This window comes from Drosophila sulfurigaster, chromosome 2R (genome assembly GCF_023558435.1).
Source record: "Drosophila sulfurigaster albostrigata strain 15112-1811.04 chromosome 2R, ASM2355843v2, whole genome shotgun sequence".
NCBI lineage: Eukaryota > Metazoa > Arthropoda > Insecta > Diptera > Drosophilidae > Drosophila > Drosophila sulfurigaster.
The window spans coordinates 29,845,441-29,867,660 of record NC_084882.1 but is presented as its reverse complement, the minus strand read 5'-3'; the positions used below and the strand labels follow the sequence as shown (position 1 = coordinate 29,867,660).

Genomic DNA, 22,220 nt, shown 5'->3' with positions numbered 1-22,220 from the left:
CGCTTCGTAAGCAGTTTTAACAGGCGTGCGCCCAGAAGTAGGCAATGAATTCTTTTCCTTTCGCTGTTTGTTTTTTTTTGTTCGTACTCAATAAACGAACGACGACGTCGAAGCTAAAATGCCAATAAAAACGGCAATTGATAAGCGTCGAGCCTGGCCAAAATAAGCAAACAATCAAGTGAACTGCGAAGCGGCAGAAAGCAAACCAAAAAAACCCGAAACCGAAACCGATACCGAAGACCAGCAAAAACCGTGAGCAGCAAACGAGTGAAGGATGAAGGGGCAGATGAGAGAAGGGAAAGGAAGAGGCAAACAAGCAAACTGGCAAACAAACAATCAAACGATAAACGGATGCCAAGTGGCAAGGGAAGGCCGAAAGCATTTCAACCTCAATTTGGCAAATTCTATTACGATAATAAGAGGGAGAGAACAACGCGGGCTGCCAGAGGGGGGGGAAGACACTGAAATCGCCACCAATTGACCGGATGGGGAGCGGAGCGGAGTGGAGCTTGTGGCAAGCTGGGAGGGAGGCAGCAAATAGCCGGAAAATGTTTTATGTGCTGGCTGGCAAGGAAAGGCAGTTAAAAGCAAAACAATGCAACGCTCTCGCCACTCGAAGTGTATACAAAAATGAGTGAGATCCAATTTCAGTTCGATTGTTATCCAATTTCGAGCAAATAAGTGAAAATGTTTTCATACTCATGCCTCGCAGGCATAACACACGACAATGAATCTATTGTCCTGTTCTCTCTGTGTGTGTGTTAAGCGTGTCAATAATTTGTCTTCGGCAACGAATGTCGTCAGACTGTTCGACGTTGAGTTGTGTGTAAATAACACAACAGCAAAACGAAAAGGATAGAGAAATAAAGCAAATAACACAAAATCAAATAATCAGATTGCAACGGAACGAACGAACATCAGTTCAAAGGATTCTAATACACAGTTTGAAAGCAGAGCCCATAGTCGTTTAGCTAAGCGGCTTACAAGCTAAACCACAAGCCTTAAACAACAACTCGCAATTTAATCTCCATCTTCCCTCTCTCTCTCTCTCTGCTATCCATCTATGAGATAATTGATGAAATCTAGTCGAGAGGAGCATTTTGGTTTGCCAGTGTTAAGCATCTTTTGATTCTAAGCCCGATTAGTAGCATTAAAGCAGCGCTTATCCAAGCAGAAAAGGCAGCACAAGGAGCAACAGCGACGGCAACAATAAACAGCAAACAGTTGGGGCTATAAAAGTGGCAGCGCCTGATTTTCCTTCAGCCAAGAGGAAAACATAAAATGCAAATCTGCGATTTGGTTTGTTAAACATTTGCTTAACCACAAAAATGAAAGCGCAAAAAAAGACAAGAGGAAAAAAATGTGAAGAAAAATAAACCAAAATGTTGCTCAACGCTGGAAGTTTCTCTAGCTCGCTTGTTGTCACACAAGGGGAGTGACACAGTCACGACAGCCACGACAGCCACGACAACAATAACAACAACAACAACGAGAGGAACAGCAACAGCCACAGCGACAGCAAGAAAAACAAAAGCGGAAAAGCACATGGCACAAGAATATGGCAGATTATGAGACAAGAGCAACATATGCCAAACAGCAAGTAAGTATCTCTAGAGGAAGTCATGGAAGCTGCTGCCCAGTCAACAAGAGAGGGAGAGAGAGTGCGGCAAGTGACGTAGAAGGTGGCGCAAATGAAGGCAAATTACGTTAAATAGAAAAGAAAACTTTTCCACTTTTTAACTTTGGCATACGACTCCAGAGTTGGGCAACTGGCGAAACCAGCGAGCGGCAACGTTGCGCGGTTGTTGAACATTTTACAAACAATTTAAGCGTCGCATTAAATTATTGTTACGCTTGCAGCTTAAACTTTAAGGCAGCTGCCAGTGCCAGAGACTCAGACTCAGACTCACACAAATGGAGAAACAGAAACAGAATCAGGTCCAACTGCTTTCCATTTGCCGCGGCTGCCATGACTTTTATGGCCGCCCACCAATCGCCAAGGCGTTCCCTTTCCCTCCCCCTCTCCAGTTCTCTGTGTTTTTCTCTTTCTCTTTGCTGGTCGTGCCACACGCACTCTATCTGAGTTTGCTGCACGAAAAGCGGGGCGCGATAAGAGTGAAAAATGGTAAATTAAGCTAAAGAAAAGCGGCTGCGTCTTAAAAATAAAACCAAAGTCTTTGTTATTGTTGTTGCTGTTGTTGTTGTTGTTCTTGTCCGTGGCGTGCGTCAGACTAAATTAGAGCAAAAACTTAATTTGCCTTTTGGCTGCGCCCAAAAGTCGGCAACGGCAACGGCAACGGCAACGAACGAACGCGAATGCCGAATCAAAAGGGAAAATGGTGCAAAATAACAATTATGTTTTAAGGCAATTGTATTGCTTTGTTTTCCTCTTGTTTTACCAACTTATTTTCCCCCACTGCTCTTGTTGTTGTTTTCCCTTTTTGGATGTTCTTTGGTTTGTTTGTAGGTTGTTTCTTGTTGTTTTTTTTTTTTCTTTGCACTTGTAATTGAGAATGAAATAAGGTTAATTAGAGTAATGGCCACTTTGCCGCTCTCGTCTTTGGCTTTGCCTTTAACTTTTGCTCTGCCAGTGAAGACATTTCAATTGGTAAAAGCTGTTGGAATGTTTGGATGGTCAAGGCTGCCTTTGTCATAGTTTATGCAAAAGTGCCAAGCGGAGCAGAAGGTGACTTTTCAATTGGCAGCTGATTGTTCTTGCCACAAGCATGTTAAGTAGTTCAAGCAAACTTTTCTTTTTATACCCGCTACCCGTAGAGTAGAAGGCTACTATAACTTTGTGCCTCCGGCAAATGAATGAAGCAAGCATATTATTTTGGTATATTTTGAACGTAATAGTATATCAATATACCAAATATAGTCTTTGGTGTATTTTAGTATTTTATAACGTTGTGCCTTCAGACAATATATGTAAGAGGAAGATTATTTCAGTATATCAATATACCACATACATTCTTCGGTATATTTTAGTTTTTTATAAAGTTGTGCTTTCGGACAATATATGTAAGAGGCAAATTAATTTGGTATATTTTAAACGTAATAGTATATCAAAATACCAAATACAGTCTTCGGTATATATTAGTATTCTATAAAGTTGTGCTTTCAGACAATATATGTAAGAGGCAAATTATTTTGGTATATTTTGAATTGTTATATCAATATAGGCGTTGGTATATTTTTAGTATTAATCGATATATTGATTTAGTATATTCTTAGAAATGGGTAACGATTATCTTATATCGACATACCATATAAAGCCTTTGGTATATTTTGGTATTTTCCTAGTATCTGGGTATCTGGTATCTTCCAGTCGAGCATAATCGAGTGTAGCATTCTTTATTTTCTTTCTTTTTTGGGGCCAACTCATTTAGTGAGTCTGTCAGCAAACTAACCGCAAAACAACAACACGTTTCACTCACTTTTGAACTGCGGCAACACTTGAACCCATTTTGACCAGGCCAGAAAGAGAAATAAGTTCACTCTCAACACGTGCTGATGCAAAAGCCTGATGTTAAATGAGTTTTAATTGGTGTTAGTGCACGATATCGTCACAGTATTTACAGATCTCGTGTTCTTGTTGTTCTTGTTGTCATCAACGTGTAAGTTTAGTTGCCAAATAGTTTGCATGAAAATTTACCAACCAACAACTTTTGTGTGCCATAAGTTTTTTTGTTTTTTTTTTTTTGTTTTTTCGTATTACATATGTAACCACAACACATACACGTACATATGCATGGCCCTACAGCCAAGAGTTGACTCTTCTCTTTTTATGACCAAAAGCTAGACTAGGGCTAACTTTTCATACAATAATAATCACTTTGTAAAAGTTTTTGCGTAAGCCGTCATGGCAACCGATTCAGTGACACCGAAACTTCTGGGTCTGAGGTTCGAATTACAAACACCCAATCTAGTAAAAGGCGAAACTTTTAACGGACTATCATCATTGCTCTCTCTCTCTCTCTCTCTTAGATAGTTAACACCCCTGGCAGACCAATTAATGCCATGTGTCGTAAAGTTAACTGAGATTTTCGACATGTCAAAGGTTTCACTTTATTATGTCATTGAATGGCATGCGATTGTCACACCGCATAAATGGCCATATGAATGATTAAACTATACAATTTTTATATGCTTGCTTTTTAAATAAATAACAAGTTCTTTTCTCTTCTCATTTTTTTGTTCACTCCCAACGAATGCTGCTCGTAATGCATGCGATTTTTTCTCCATCTCTCTCTCTCTCTCTGTCATCTCCATTTTTTTCGATTTGTGCATGTTTAAAAATTTATGTTAAAATTTGATGTACAAATTTAAATTAAATTTTTGCTCTGTGTTTGTACACAAACACACGCACACACACTCTTATATTTATATACGTTCTGCATGACTTTGCGACAATTGAAAGGCACAAACACAAATACAAAATATACATAGTATACACATATATACAGAGAGAGAGAGAGAGAGAGAAAGAGAGTGAAGAGTGCCGAGTTAAAGCCATGCATGGGTTCATATGGAATAAAAAACAAAGCTACATATTTCATGGCAGTCGGAAGCTCAAAATGAAAGCAACAAATTCAGTCCGAAAGGGTTGCCAACTACTGCGTACAACCCAAAACATTCAGATGATGTGTGGACACATAATATGGATTACATTCAAGGGAGTCAAATACCCTGTAGTTTATTAAATTCAAAGTAGAAAACAATAATCCCTAGAAGAAACAGAGGAAAATAAGGGAAACATATAAAAATAGTTCTTTTAAAATAAGTTTCACTTTAAAAAAAAACATTAGATTATAAATAGATAAACTATATAACAGTTAAACTATAGTAATATCAAACAAAACCAATATTTTTTAAATGTTTGTGGAACTACGTAAAATAAATGTGTAATAAAAGTGTACTACGAACTCAAGTATCAAATATGTTGGATCAATATACATAACTCAACATTAAGCTAAATTAAAAAGGCTTTTATTTAAGACTAAACCGGCTCCGTCCTTGATTTTTATTTCACTTTAAACAAATTTCTTTATCAATTTTTCGCTGAATAACAAATTTGCATAAAATATTGAAGCTTTTATTTGTGCCAATCCTTTTTCTAATTAACTCTTTTATAGCAAAGCATATGCTGAAAATATTCATCTATTACAGGGTATTGCTCTACCAAAAAGGATATAAAAAACGACAACACGCAATTTGTTGTTAGTGTTGTTGTTTTAGTTGTTTATGACATTTTAATTTCATACGCAGATGTTTGTGAATGCGAACGTGTGTGTGAGTTTTATTTTTTGCCAGTTTTGTGCGTAAGCACACATGCGATTCCGCTCATTACCAACATAGACACACACTAACAATACTACTACTACTACTACTGCAATGCGCACTCAATCATAAAAAAGCAAACCTACACACACACACATGTCAATAGCTGGACGAGTGGCATGTGACCAACCGTTGAACATTTTCACAAAAGGAAGTTGTTATTTCGGCTTCCGGTTTAGCTGAATTGTTATTAAACTCACACGAATCACGCACATCTGTGTGTGTGGGTGTGTGTTAGTGTGTGTATCAACCATCATACAACTAGTTCATTTCAAGACGATTTCCTGTTAACCGTGTAAACCTTTAAAACCAAACAGATTGATTTTCAATTTCATTTTCAGTTTCTCACGAACTTTAGTTGCAGCTTAATTATTTAATGATTGTATTTTAACACAGTTAATTAATGGCCTTAAATTAATTTAAATGTCATTAAACATTGTATTCAAAGTTCATAAGTGAAGTTAAGTTATTAATTTAAAATATAGTGCAGAGCATTAAGATTGCTTTACTTTCAGTTTACTCCTTGATAACGTCATTAAATATTAAGTGCATTTTCTCTAATGCAAATGCAGCTGAATCATTAAACAATTTGCACTCGAAGTCATGTCATTGCCCTTTTGGCCAGCTGCCCAATTGACCGAAATTGACCGCATGCTAAATGCAAAACCAGTTAAAATGTTTTGTTGTCTGCGTTTTGCTGTCAGTATTGAAACTGTCAGTTGCTATTGCTGTTGCTGTTGCAATTGCAATTGCAATTGAAGTTGCCGTTTGCAATCTGTTGACATTTATTAGCTTGTAAACATTATGCGGCTTAACAGGCAGGCAAAAGAGATTTTCCAGTCTTACAGTTGCTTAATTGCACAAAATAGTCAGATTGCCATTCGATTTTCATTTTCACTCTCTCTCTCTCTCTGTCTGCAATTCCAAATATTTATTTATCAATTTGGCAATTAAATTGCGCTACATTTTAATTGCTTAACTGGCATTCGCTTATTTTTGCATATATTTTTTCTGTTGTTTGCATTTCATGTCGAAGCATTGAGTTCTGATATAAGGTGAGTGCTTTTTTGTTGGAATTTTAATGAATTAATTTAAATATAATTTGTCAATAATTGCACAGTGAATTCAAAAGTGCGCTTCAATTAACAGACGGCTTAACACTGACCACAATAAAATACACACACTCACTATACACGAAATTATGCATATTAAATCGTTAATTGTTGTTTTCGTTTTCGTTTCCTCATTGTGATTAATTATTCTTTTATATTGTATTTCATCCGCTGTGAGTTCTTCTTAGAACGTTGTGCAGTGTTTAGAATTGGGTTTTGCAATCTCGAGCTCGAGAATATAGATAGATTATTTCGATGTGTCAACACAAAGAGCATGCATGCAAAATGGCAAAATATCAAGCGGAAAACGGTCCAGAAAGACGACAATGACGGCGAAAAATGACTGCAAAAAAAATAGAAAATAGAAAATAGAAGAGAGGCAACGAAGAAGTAGAATATACAAAATAACATTGCAAAATGCTTTTCAATCTGCAGAGACACGCGACTGGAGTAAAAATATGCAAAGCAGCTGCGCTGATTGCGCCACACGAAGTGGCAAGAGGCAAAGAGGCTGAGAGGCATGCAGCAAGCGGAAGGCGGATGCTGCGCCAACAAGATGTCAACAAAAATCATCGACTGGCATAGCGCGGAAATGAAGCTGGAAACGAGCTGCATCAACAACACCAACAGCAACAACAACGGCAACAGCAAACAAGCGTTGTGCAAAATAGCACAAAAATAAAGCAATGGAAAACTATCAGCTAACTCTGCAGATTTGCCATTAAAGGGCAATGCGAGCCGCGCTAAACTCGCTCCGCTAGCAAAAGTGCTTGCCACCTGCGAGCACAGTGGGCGAGGAAGGTAAGATAATTGCGAGAATTTGAACTTTAGCATATATGATGCATATTTTTAATATTTCTTAACATTTGGCATTCATGTTTTAAGAAGAGTTTATTTAATTTTTATGGTAAGTAAAGCATCGACAACTTTTCAATCATTGTGTGAGTCTGCGGTTGCAAATTATTTTTTATAGTCGCTGTTAAATCATTACATGAAATGCCTTAAAGAATGAGTGCTAGGCTTATTCCAGCTTTATTCTATGAATAGTATCAACAATAGTATATATATATGTATATAAAGAAGATAAGAGTATCAAAAGCTATTAAACCATTATAGTTTAATCTCTAAAGCTGCCTGAGATGAAAGTCTTATTTGTATGGTCACAAAAGTATTAAAAACTTTTTAATACATTTTTTGAACTACTTTTGGTTTGGAAATCAAAGGAATCAACAACTATTTAATCATTATATGAGTTATTTTAATGTCCGTTGTTGCTGATTCAAAAAAGTATAATAACTAATATGACAAACTAAATTCTTTTTGCTTGATTGTCACCATAGAAACTATATAATTTGTATGGTCTTAAAAGTGTCAAAAGCTATTAAATCTTTATAGCATAACTTTGAAATCTGCCTGTGCAGAATGTTTAATATTTATGGCCATTAAAGAATTTTATTAGACAATTTTAAATCTGGTGAGAAAACTACGAAAAACTATTTGCAAACTACATATGTATGTGAGTAGGTAAATTCTATAAAATCACTTTTCTCTTGCTTATCATAAATAAAATAATAAATTGAAAATTAAATGTTTATTGAATTTTTATGGTCAGAAAATGATTGATTGAATTGACTTATTTATTGATTTGTTATTGATTGAATTATTTTAATATTTAATGACTGTCAAAATTGACAGCTACAATTCGTATATCAGTAGATTATGGAATTTTCATACTCAAAAGAGTATGGCTCGAAGAGTTTGTATATATTGTTTGCATTAAAGAATCCAAAAGTCCTGTTGATTGAAATAACTTTTGTTCTTTAGTGTAAATTAAACTAATCATTGTTATATTTGAAATTTTGGATTGTCTTCTTAGGGAGATCATTAGCTTAAATTGCCACAAGTTTTGCTTTGAGAATTAAGTCATACACTAAATGCAAATTCTGACCAATGTAAGTGGCTGATGATCCACTGTGGAGTTGCTTATGCACGGTTCGTTAGTGGCTCAGGCAATAAAAATGTGCTCAAGTGTCGCCTGCTTAAACGAATTGTGCTTCGCTTGGTTGCTGATATTGTAGCTGCTGATGTTGTTGTTGTATGGTTTGTTGCTGCTTTGTCATTACAAGAAACCTTGCAATATTCAGCAACGAGAATGCAACACACAGCAGAGCAGCAACAACAACAACAACAGCAATAACAAGAACAACTTATGTATATAAAGTTGCGCGCACGAAACACTTCCGCAGGCGAAGAGCTTTCCGCTTCCGTTTTGAGTGTGCCACAGCATGGTGTAGCTTCTGTTGCTGTTGCTGCTTCTGCTTCCTCTTCCTCTGCTGCTACTGCTGCTGCTGCTGCCACACAGCCTGCAACTTTAAATATTAACAGCTAAGTGGCGTGTGTCGTGACTCACGACTGACGGTGTATAAATGTGTGTGACTGTAGGTGTATGAGTGTATGTTTGGCTGCGCTGCTTCGATTTTTCTTGCGCTTATCGCTGCCAGGCATCGACTGCGTGCAACCAGAGGAGAACAACCCGAAACCGAGCTGCCAGGTAACGTCCTGGCCTCCTTCTTCTCTGCCCTCCTCTTGCGCTTCCCCTGCTGCCGTGCTCCTGTCAAAGTGTCATTTAGATCGTAATGGTTTGATAAGAGCACGCGCAAACACATTAAAACTCTTGTGCTACAACAGCAGCAGCAGCAACAGCAACAACAACAACGAAAACAGCTCGAAAACTCTGCTAGAGTATCGATGTTCGGCATCGGTTCACATAAGCCACTCATAAGCTGATTGCGAGCCATTTGTCCTTTGCCTCTAATACACTTACATCCGCATTGTTGTGCCACTTGCCACTTACCAGTTACCAGCTAACCGTTGGCAGTTGTGTGGAGTGCGGAGTGTGAGCCGCAAATCGTTGGCAATTAATTGAAATCAATAAAAGGCTCATTGAAATCAGGTTACGTATACGCCATGTACCCGGTGATTCAGAAATTAAATAACAAATTACTGCATACACATTGTACATACAAACCCACCCCGCAGGGAAATGAATGCGATTGGAATTGGCAAACAAAAAATGCGGTCGCTTACCTGCAAAAGAAAGAACAAAAGACGAACAAAATTTAGATAATTAATTGGATTAGGAATTTTTGGTTTTTTATTTATTGTCGTCTGCATTTTTCTCCTTGTTGTTGTTGTTGTTGGTACACAATTTTATTTATATCATCAGACACAGCTCATCAAAAAAACAAGAGTGAGAGAGTGAGGGAAAAAAATGGCATGCCAAGAGTTGGCAGCGCAACAATTTTTTAATTTTATGCCCAACGATTTTGCAGCTTCAGGGAATGGGGCAAAGCGCATGAAACGGCAACCAAAGTGACTTTCTAATTAGTTTGGTTTGTCAAGCGAAGGACGCACGGCGAGCACACGACGCACTTGACTCAATTTACGCGAATTACCCATACAGATACTCCCACACACACACACACACGTACACATATACACACTCAAATACATACACATTATATTATATGGTATCAAAACTCATATTTGCTTTTGCTTTTGAATTCCAAGAATGTTTTTGGCCAACCGCCGCATGCAAAGGAGAAAGTGAGAGAGAAGTGCGAGAGTTAGAAAGCGAGATGGAGAGCTGCTGCTGAGAGAGAGAGAGAGACACACGAAAACGTATAAAAGCAGAAAAATGTGAGGCCATAAAAATATGTTACAATGCTTCGTTGCCTTATGAAAGAAATTATAAAGGAAAATTCGCCCTCAATGACTGTCTGACTGTCTCAGTCGTTGCTCCCCTTCCCTCTTCCCTCTTTCCCCCTCCCTATTCCCACTCTCAATATCTCAAAGCGTGTGTGTGTGTGTGTGTGTAGGCAACGCGATGCCGCAATTTCCGCAATTAAATAAAAACGCAAACTTAAGCCGCGGGCGGGCGAGCGGTGAAGCGATGGCGACATGAATGTCGAGTGTGTCGCGCTGCGGCGAAATATTTGCATATGCTGTAGCTGACTGCGGTTGCTGCTTGATGGCAACACACACACAGACTCGCACACACACACTCACTCAGATAGCTGAACACACCCTCGCAACGGCACGCAACGCGTTAATGTTTTTTGATTTGAACCTCAGCACCTGCCGTCAATGTTGCCTAGCACTGAGTGTTCGTCTGTGTGTGTGTGTGTGAGTTAGTTCATTTAAATAGCACACACATACACTCATAATATACTCTCACACACACACTCTCTTTGCCATAGGCCAAAGGACACACGCATGTTAATAGCTATCAACACCGTTGGCCTCTCTTTGCATTTTGTTTATTTCACAAACATTTTTCGCCTGGCATTTGAAGTGAACTTTTTGCGCCAGCTAAGAAAATGGATACTTTTGACAGTCGCCTGGCCTGCGGGGAACTCGCGCACACAAAAATCAAATACGCAAAAAGACAAAAAACTTTGCTCATTTGTTTGCCAGATATGAGCAGCACGCACTCATTTCATTCTCTGTGTATCTTTGTAGCTTTTGAAGCCAGTTAAAAGAAGTACAAATTACAAATATCAACAGCATCGCATGCTCAAATATAAACTTCTTGTCAGTCTCTCCCAAAATATGCTTTTAATTTTATATGCATAACAAATTTATGCAAAGTGCGCGATGCGATCGCCAGGTGTCCTGTCTGTGTCTCCGTGAGTGTGTGTGTGTGTGTGGGAGTGTGTTGACAGCCTCATGAAATTATATAAAGATGCTTTAGTAGGTCGTTGATATGCTTCAGTGTCGGCCTATGCTTAGCTTGCCATTATATTAAAATTGCGACTACGTGCGGGTTAAAAAAATGTATGCCAAACATACAGACAGGACTGCGAGGACACTCAGACAGGACAACTGGGTAACAACCTGACGTCGGTCTATGAAAAGTGAATTTTGACAGATGATGCGATTTTATACCGCGTGAGCTCTTTAAAATGTTGTTGCTGCCGGTGAAACTCGCGATTTATTTAGTGTAAAATAATTTCCCTAAAATACAAAATTGTTGCCCTTTCTTTTTTTATTTTAATTAAACGAAATGTGTGTGTGTGCAACGAGTTGAAGTTTTGCGGCAGCTAACGAAATGCCTAGGAAAGCGGAAAGCGTGCTGATTGTAGATGTTGCCACAAAATGATGCCACACACACACACATGCACAATGTTGCGCTGGTGTTTTGGTGGCCAAATAAAAACCATAAATCCCTCAAAAATTGATGCTAAGCTCGGGACTTAAAACATGAGCTGTACGACACACACACACACACACACACATGCCAAGAGAGAGAGAGAGAAAGAGAGAAACACAGACAGACAGCGGCTCCGACACGTACGCATAAAGCACTTTTAAACCCGCTTAATGTGACGCACAGCAGACGAAAATCTGTGGCAAGCTTCTTTATGCCCTTGTATGTGTTTAACCCAAAAAATATAACAAAAATAAAGAATGAGGCAGCATGCGTATGGATACGAGGCAAAGAAAAAAAGGCACTTAATTAGCAAGCTTGACTTTAAGCGTTGACACGTCGACACCGAGTTAAATTTAAAGGCAAGACCCAAACCCAAACCCAAAGCATTCAGCCATTTGAATGTCAGTTGACTTTAAAGCACTTTCAAGGAGAGGCGACTGCCACCTGCTGTGTGGCAGCAGCTTTTCCTTTTTTGCTTATTTTTGTATGTTTTTTTGTTGCCTTCGACTCGTGCTTTTTGTGCTGGAATTTTGTGCAAATAAACACACACAATTTTAATTTACTTTTTGCGCGCTTCGCTTTGCGCATTTTTTCTCATTTGAAGTGAAATCGAGACAGCTAGAGACCCATAAGCAGCGGTTGCCCCACAATTCACGTGGTGCTCTGGCACTGAGCTCTGAGTCTGACTCTGAGCTAAGGCAATGGCTGTTCTTGGCAGTCATTGCCACCATCCCAGCAGCTTTTTGTCTTGTGCTGAATTTTTAATTTGCACGGCAAACATTGCAAGAAAGCAGCAGCGGCTGCCGTTACGAGTTACGCTTGGGTTACAAGTCGTCCTCCCTCTCTGTCTCTATCTCTCTCTCTCTCTCTATCTTTCTCTCTCTTTCTTTTTCTATGCCTCAAACCTGCCTCAAACCTTTTTTGATGAAGGTCATGCCCATGTGATTCGCTTCAGCATCAACCAGCAGTCGAAGGTTAAGTGCATAGCGCTTCTGCTTGGATGCCTTCTTCTAGTATGTGGCTCGAGTGTGTGTGCTACAAATTGAAATATTACGGTTGAGCATGATGTGGCACTTGCAGCAAACCACTTGCATCTGTGTATTTCCTCGTTTTTATTCTCAGATAAATGTGGCAGGCATTTGCATTACTTGTGTGAATTGCGTATTGAATTTAATTACAATTTTAACAGCTATAAACGCACAAGCACAGAGACACGATTCTGGATTTAATGCGTGGGCAACGTCACGTATACGCAATAACATGTAACAGCGCCATACGCTGTGGCACACACAGCACAAAAATATGGCAACAGTCGAATGTTGCAGTTGCCAGTGCAGTGCACAAGAAACGTTGACCCAGTTTGACTTTGGCTTCATAACTAATTCACGCACACACATAGATGTGCACACACAAACACACATTCACTCACACACACACACAGTACGCGAACGGACCATAGGGCAGTACATAAAACATCGTTGTTACACGGACCTTCTGGCACCTGTGCGCGTTGTGTACACAGCAGCAGCAGGCAGCAGGCAGAGGGCAGAAGGCAGCAGGCCAGAACTCGAAACGCATCGGTCGAGTGGTGGCAAGTCGTGGGGTCGTGTCCGGATCGGGTGTTGCAATATAATTAAGGTGGAATAACTTAAGAGCATTGTGTGTTCGCCAAGAGTGTGTGTGCGTGTGTGCTTGTATGTGTGTGTGTGTGCGTGTGTGTGCTACGTGCAACGTCTGTTAAGTTTAAAATTGATGCAATTTAAACGTTGGCATTGCCCATGCAATGATTGTAAAGCACTTGAGTGAATAAAATTGATAATGCCCAGATAAATAGCAAAACGGATGGCATAAAAATGAGGAATAAGAAGAAAAAAAACCCAAATTAAACATAACTTGATCGCATCCTTTTTTGGCCTGACCAACGAACACAGTTTACATAACGTAAAATGAAAATTTTATTCTGATTAAAATCATACAAAAAACTCGACGAACATATGTCAGGCAGGGGCGGACTACTTTCCTTTTTGGCTTGGCCACTAAAAGAAAATTCCAATTCAAATGCGAAGTTGAAGTCGATGGCAAAGTCGAATACGAAAGCGAATTCAAGCAGCTTGTGTGCCTGTGTGTGTGTGAAGGATGTGTGCAAACTCAATCTAAATGCTATAAACTGCAAGACGTACTCAACATCGTCGTCGTCGTCGTCTACGTTGCTGTGTGACAGGAGAAAGGCAAGGACTTGGCCGGACTTTGTTGTTGTTGTACTATGTCGTAGACTTTGCCGTCGATGTCGATGAAAAGGCATACGGAAATTTTTATGTCCCTCAACGTCAACCTCATTGCAAATTGTTATGTATGTCCTCCACTATGTATGTGTGTGTGTGTGTGAGTATAATGTAATTGGAGTAGTGGTCGACTTTTTATGTGTGTGTGTGTGCGTGTGTTTGTTCTTTTACGATTTTTCAGTTTTTTTCTATTTTTTTTGTCGATCGATTTTGTAGTGCAATTGGCAAACAGTCTTAGCCACATTCTCAGGTTGATGCTTTAGTGCCATTTAATGACTAATTTGAGCAGCCAACTTAATTGGCTGTCTGTCTGTGTCTACTATATGTCTCTGTGTCTCTATATATGCCGCTGACCCAATCAATCAATCAGCCAGTCAATCAATCACATTTACTTGTAGCATACTTGTCAGAACAAGTTTTAAGCATTTTGCATTTCTGATGTACAATTGGCCATTTTTATAGTGAAGTCACGTTGCTCTCTCTCTCTCTTACATCGCATCGCAACGAAACCAAAACGAATCCAATCAAATCGAATTGAATCGATATTTATGATTATTTAATAAACTCAATTATAGGGGCCAGCTACTGCGATTGCGTACGTATGTGTGTGTTTGTAATGTGTGTGTGTGCGGGGTTGTTGCTCCCGCATTTTCTTTTGTATCGAGCATTTCAACGATTGGCAGAAGAAGGAGCTAATTCAATTTACATTTTGGCATATTTAATTTGTTGCTAATTTGACATTTAAAATTTGTACGAAAATTCTATGAAAGCCCCATTAATAGCGACCACTCAACTCATTTGCCAAAGTTTTGCAGCACTCACTGGCAGCAAAACTTTTTCACAGTTTGAATGGATAAAGTAGTTTCGGTTTTTTTTATACTTTTTTGTGGGCTGGATGTAAAGGGTAAATATTAATTTAATTGCAATGCAAAACAAGTGGAAGGGAAAGAGTTGGTTATGGGCAGTTATTATCGGTTATTTTTAATGTGAACTTTTAAATGCAGCGAGAGAGTCAGGAGTCAGTAGTCAGTTTGGACACGAAAAGCTCGTTAACTGCTTCTTCAAATGCATGATGGAAAGCAACAAACCATTTTCAATTGCAGAGTACACTCACACACACACATACTCACATATATTTAACAACAAACTCAATGGAGTGGCATGTTTATTTACTTTGTCCCCGTGGCCAATTGGAAAAATGTTGTCTTGTCTCTATTCTTCAGACTGCAGACTGCAATTGCAATAGCTATTCCTGTTTACGGCACGTAGCAACGCTCAGCAAACATTTAAAACAAGTCGAGTTGCCGTGCAGGATAACAAACTTATTCCAAACACACACCTTGCTCTGCTCCTCTCTCTCTCTCTCTCTCTCTGTTCTCTCTGCTGTGTCTGTTGCCACACAATAAAATACGAAACAAAACCTCAATTCAAAGTGAATATAAATTGTTTTACAGCTGACGTTTGCTTTGCATTTCAAATAGTTCAGCGTCTCCATTGCAGACAGACATGCAGACAGGGGCTTAGAGGTCAGCGGTGGAGTGCAGCGGGGAGGCATGTGCCACGTACAGAGCTGGCTGTCACTTTCCCGCTCAATCCCAGTTGAGGAGCTGAAACAGGTCGATGGCTTCACCAGAAAACCCAAACACCAACACCAATACCAACACCACAATCAGCTAAGCCGCGTCGTCGATGGCTTGAAAGGTCATCGTGTTAATTGGAGCAGAAGTGATGGCAGCTGCCGCTATCTTCCTTCTTCCAGCTGATACATAAGTATGCTACACTATATACATATAAGTATACTAGTTGCCATATGTGGGGCGAGAGTATTTGTGTAGCCAGCGAAGCGTTAAATATTGTTTGCCAATAATGTGTCGACTTCATTTAGCAGCTGCGCTATATTTAGAGCCCAGCGCACAAATAGTGAAATGGCAATAGTTAAAAGTGTTTGCGGTTGCTTTAAGTGAATTAATCTAGTTTAAAGGTCACACGTCTTCATCCGTTTTATGCTAACATTATCGATGTTGTTGTGGTAATTGTAAATAAAAATAGAATGCTAAATTGGCCTTGCATAATTAAATAAGAAATTCATACAATAGGGTAAAAGTACATCGCTATACCAAGTATAACTTTTGCTTATATGTTGGTACCTTTGATGTATATTGAATGTAGAAGTATATTGTTACACCAAACATAAATTTTGGTATAATTTTAGTATATTCTGATATATTTTTACTTATGGTATGTCTTGATCGTATAAGGGCATAGATATACAATATATAACTTGTGGTATATTTCTTAGTATATTCGGTAAATTATGTTAGTATATTTGAACGATAATGTTATAACAATGGACATTATTAAATAAGAAATTTTTGCGATGGGGAAAAGTATATCATTATACCAAATTTAACTTGTGGTATATTTTTAGTATTTCTTCATACATATACATATGTATTTCTACCTTTGGTACATCTTAAATTAATTATATTGTTATACCAAATACAGCTTTCGGTATATTTTTAGTATTTCTTTATAATTTTCATTTATTTCATTTAAATTAAATCTAAAACTATATTTCTATACCAAATATAACATTAGGAAATTGTTTGTACCATTTTTTGTGTATCTTTGGAATATCATGAATGTATAGGTATATTGTTATACCAAATATAACTTTGGGTATACCTTAATTATTATTTGATGTATATCTTGGCAGTTCAAATATATCTTGTGATGTATTTTCTAGTATTTCTTTGTATAATTTTCTTGGCACATTTTAACCATAATGTTTAAATAATGGGGTATCTAGTCTCATAATTTAATGTATCTTTCGTAGTTCTAATTAAGGTAATCTGTATTGAGTTTGCTCATATTTAATACATTATGGACTGTTAATATTTTTGAGTACATTTCAACTTTATTGCAAAAGCCGTTCGCTTACTTACCCGATCGTCCAATGGTTAAATTTAGATCTGTCTCCAAGGCCGTTGTCGCTGACGATAATGATTTATCGGTGGGCAGAGCCGGAGGCGGCAGGGGTAAGGGACCAACCGTTGAGGTGGTGGTCAAGTCGCAGCATTCGCGCTCGGGAAATTCACTGCAGCGGGCCAAATGGAGGGCAGAGCCAAAGAGCGTGACCCAAACGCTGAGGCAACAGGAGAGGATTTTTAAATTTTTGATACGAAATCGGGTCATGTTCGCTGTGTTGGGATGCGCTTTGTTCTTCGCCTGGACGGTGGTGCTGCTGGTGGTGGAGCGATGGTGAGCGATGGTGTTGTGCTCCTCGTCGTCGTCAGGTTGATGATTTTAATAATTCTACAAACTGCTGTCAACACGCTTTCGCTTTGCTTTTGCTTTGTATACTTTTAATTTTGTTGCCTTGTGAAACAACAACCCTTTCACACTTTATAGTTGAGTGCATTTAATGCTCTGTTTCTGCTATCAGCGTCGCCATTGTTGCTGCTATTATTATTATTATTACTATTATGTGCAAGTTTTTGTTTTTTTGTTGTTGCTGCTGCTGCTTACAAAGTTGACTTAATCTAAATCCGAGCTGCATTCATTTTCTCTATGCTGTAGTTTTTAATTCTTACACTGTCTTACATAAAAAGCACTTTGTATTACGTGTGCTTCACTTGTCTGCATTTTTACCTTGTTGATCGAAAAATGCATAACAAGTGCACATAAAAAAGTTGGAAATAGTTCAAAATCATGAATATTTCATAGTAGTAGTTCTTTTGTCGTTGCCTTAAAGTTGACTTTCAGGATTGACTAATTTGTAGAAAATGAAAAGCACAATCCACAAAAATTGACAGCAAGATAGACAGACAGCTAGGCAGAAAGGCAGGAAGGCAGTCAGTGGAACTAGGAACAGTATTTACAATTACTTTCGACAAAACTTATATAGACAACAATAGACATAATGCAGCAATAACGACAACAACACCACACATAGAAAAGAGACAGAGAGAGAGAGAGAGACAGGAAATGACGAAAGAGCCGCCCACAGCAAACACTGAATAACATAAAAAAGTTTTTTTCATTTACAATTTGTTCAGTGAGTCTATGGCGATGCAGCCAACAACAACAACAATGACTAACAAGAAAATGTTGAAAAGTTTTAGTGAATGCGAAAAGTTGTTGGCTTTGTTGGTTGTTGTTGTTGTTGCTGTTGTTGATGTTGTTGATGTTGCTATTGCTGTTTGTTGATGTTGTAGTTGCTGCTGTCGCGACTTTCTGCGGTTTTTGCGTTGTGCCAAGCTTTTAAAATTGTTGCTCTCCCTTTCATTCCGTTTCCTCTATCGGCTGGGCAATCCCAACTGAGAAGTGACAACAACAACGACGCTGGAAACTAGCAGGAACTGGGCAACGTGGCGTATGCGCAATATGCAACTCAGTCAAATTAATTCACTTTGCTGCGCTTTTATCGAGCAAATCGCGCGCGCAAATGTTGACAGAATCAATAAAAATATAATTTGCTGTGATTTGGCTCAAAGGGAAATGCAAAACTCCAACTTCTCCTCCTTTGCCTCGCCTCTAAACTCTTGAGCGCTAATGCACTCGCAAAGCAGGCGGATTGAGGGGAAAAGAGCTGGGGAGAAGTAAACACTTCTGTGCACAATCATGTAAACAAACAGGCGACAGACAACGGGCAAACGCCGCATGCGTTTGCCAGAGCGTTAAAAAAAATTATTGCCAAACAACAACAACAACAATAAGTAGAGGCAACAACAAGGAGAAGAAGCAGAGGAGAGCGAGTGGAAGACAGACATGTTGCAGTCAATCACAAGCGGGTGCGAGTGCACAGGCGACGAAAGTTGCCAGTCAACGAAGCGAAATGTAGGCAAACACACTGACACACACACACACACATTCGCACAGTGGGAGAGAGGGAGACTTGGGAGGAGGAAGGAAACTGCAAGGCGCGAAGGCGTTTTGTGCATTTCCCTTGTTGTTTCTGCTTGAAATGATTTTTTCGCCGAGGCTGCTGCCTCTCTCTCTCTCAGTGTGTATGTGTTGCCTTATGGAACATAACGAGCCGCACACGACGCAATAACATTTTCTTTTTTTTTTGTAGTTTTTTCTTCATTTTCTTTAGCATTTTTTTGTTTTTTTTGTAGCTGTGTGGCGCGTCGGCCGTTTGAGGCGTGCACGTTGTCAGCGTCGTTTGCTTTTGAGCCAAAGTGTTGCCATAACGAGCGTAAAATGGCGGCAAAAGGACGTTGAGGACGACGTAGCTGCCAAAGACAACACAAGCACACTGAGCGCGTTCTAAAACAAACACACAGCCTCCTCACTTTACTCCTCTCTTACTCTCCTCTCTGTCTCTGTCTCGCTCTGTCTATTTGTGTGTTTGTACATACATGAAAAAATAACGAAGTAAAAATTGAAACTAAAATAAAGCCATATTTGCCTCACAAATTGTTACGTGCAGCAAGCAGAGTCTCAGTGGCAAACCTGAGCTCTGTCTGTGTGCAAATTTATTTATTTAAAGTTGAAAGTTGTTGCATAAGTTAACGTTACGTTTTTGTGCAGCAGCAGCAACTGGGCCGAAAGTCATTGCCAGAACAGCTGCCGCCATGCGTGACCAACAGCCAGCCCCCTTTGCCATGTGGTAAAATTTTCCAAATTTAACATATTAAAATACTATACTATATATGAGATGAAGAGGGAAGGTTCGGTTGAGCAGTGAACTCAGCAGATGTGCAAATATCTATGTCAATGGTCAGAGACTTTAAGCCTGGTCAGCTTAACAGGCCAACAATTCAGCATGCAGCTGTGCTTGCTTTCGATATATATTATATACGATGTGTGTATGTGTGTGTGGCCAAACAAGCCAATAAATATACCACAAATTGTATGCAGCCAGTGTCAGTCGGAGAATTAGCACTGCATTGACGTTGTATTGACTTGGTCAAGTTTCTGGTGCAGAGACTAAATGCCAAACCGCATGCCTTTCACATGCCGGCCCAAATTCGATTTAAATTGGAATTCTTTGGCCAACAAAGTCCGACACCAAGAAAGCAGCAAGCAGCAGACAGCAAGTAGCAAAAGCAAACTCTTCAATGCCACACACACACACACACACACACTCGAACATCTTGCATGTCAGCTATGCCACATGCCACATAGCGTACGCAAGCTAAATGCATTTGTGAGATAATTTCGAGTAGTCGAAATCTCAAGTAAGTCAGCTATAATAGACTCTACTGCCACCTGCTGTGTGTCTCTGTGGGTGCTTGACTATATAGTATACATATATATATATATAGTATGTAGATCTAATTAGGCGCCCGTCAGCGTCTCATAAAAGTTGCAGCCGCGTTGAGTGACGGCCTCACAAATTACGCGCACAACAAACTTTAACTGCTGAAGCCTCCGTCTCAGTCTCAGCCTTAGCCTCTTGCACTGACATTGATGTAATTAAGTGTGGTCTACATACAAAAAGATATCATCAGACGGCATTTGCATCGTCATGAATCCAACTCCTGTTCCTTATTCTCCTCTCTGTGGGAGACTCAAGTGACAGTTGTCTCGTCTCTGCATGACAAATGCAATTTAAGTTTGCTTAACTGACATTAATACTATGCACTTAAAAGCATAAGAAGGGCCGCAATAAACTAATTAACTGCTAATTAATATATGTTGATCGCTTTAGAAATTTCTTTTAATGACATTCTGGTTATAAAAGGTGAATAATTGATTGAGATTGTTCTGCGTATTAAACAATTCAATAAAAAATGCAAAGTAACTCATAATGAAGAAATTCATTATACAAAAACTTTTAATACTGCAGTTTGAATATATGTAGCATCTAAAAGATCTTTAATCGGGTTCAATATTCAATATTTGTTATATCTAATCAATTCCTTTTGGGAATTATACCGCATTCAGTATATCTCAGTTTCAATGCAGCCTTGACTCAAGACACACTTTTCATATTTGGAAATTTTACATTTTAAAATTATAAAATGATTTGACTGTGTTTTGATCTCAAGTCTAATTCAACAATTAATCTTGCATTTAACTAGACAGAATTTAACTTTGACTGCAGAATTTTTCTTCTTTTTTGTGTAAGTTTTATTGGAGTTTAATGCAAAGCCGTTTTATGTGGAAAGTTTGAACGGCATCTGGAAATTGTGCGTTTGTCTCTCTCATAATCTGGGCGACTGTTTGCCTGGTTTGTGTTTGTTGACTTTGGACTAGTTAAGGGAACAAACACACACACAGACAAACACTTTGCAAAGCGCATAATTACATTTGCAAAACTCTAATGAATTTGTAATAATCTCGCAGTGGCAAGAACAAACCATGGGAAGCAGCTGACAATGGTGCACGGTAATGAGTTGAAGTCGCTGCTGCCAACGACGTCTGTCAGTCAGTCAGTCAGTGAGGAAGTCAGTCAGTCAGTCAGTCAGACAGTTGCCGCTTAAATTGCACACAATTCTGCTTACTTTTGACAACAATAACAACAACGGCAACAATAAAAGCAACAGCAACAGCAAAAAAGTATAAGCGGAAAATCAGTAACTGGCACACAATTTTCTGGCTGTCTGTCAAGGGGTCGGCAAAGCCCTGTCTCATATATTATGAAACAGGAGTTTTATTGTTTCTGAAATTTGGAATGAGCCAGCTCATTTGATCGACGTAGCTGTTGTTGCTTTTACTTTTCTCTGTTGCTGCTGTTGCTTCTGCTGCCTGCTGTCTGCTGTCTTTCTGGCCATGGCCGTGGCCGACTGCTGTCAAACTCTGCCATACACATGCCAGTCTCTCAGCTCAGTTGAGTTCAGTTCCGCTCAGCTTCTCAGCAGTTGAGCTGCTGCTTATTGCTGCAGCCAAAATGGAAATGAAAAATACTCATGTAAGCGTATGACAATTATAAAGCCAGCCAGACTCTGATACAAATAACCACAGAACAGATGTCGCATCATTGTGTCGCATCTCGACTCGTCTCCACTTGTCGTATACGTAATGTGTGGCACTCACTTAAACATTTTGCGGCATAAATCAATTGTCTGCTGCTGCGGGGCGAATACTAAATCTTTAAGCTGTCGCTTCAGCAGTTAATGCAATGAAATGCGCGACGCTTTCTTTGAATTATTATGCGAGACACAGAAAGTTTTTCTTTTTTAAGGTGACCCACGCACAGGTGATACTTAAAAACTCTTCAGCTATTTTTAAAGTGTGTGTGTGTGTGTGTGCTGCCATTTTATGGCCCCGATTTATGAGTATCGATTGCCGAGAGAGAGACAGGCCGCAGTCTCATTCCATATG

General features: G+C 39.1%; 1 protein-coding gene across 6 annotated transcripts in view; it reads right to left on the bottom strand.

The window, feature by feature from the left end:
* Positions 1-22,220, bottom strand: part of LOC133839644 (uncharacterized) — a 109,678-nt gene that overhangs the window by 45,487 nt on the left and 41,971 nt on the right. For 5 of the 6 annotated variants that reach the window (XM_062271272.1, XM_062271273.1, XM_062271275.1 and 2 more), the window contains exon 2: positions 16,892-17,408. The exons of the other annotated variant lie outside the window; for it this stretch is intronic. In XM_062271272.1, coding sequence (XP_062127256.1) covers positions 16,892-17,141 — 250 coding nt within the window. In that variant the 5' untranslated portion in view covers positions 17,142-17,408. The remainder of the gene's footprint in view (positions 1-16,891; positions 17,409-22,220) is intronic. 6 annotated transcript variants of the gene reach the window in all.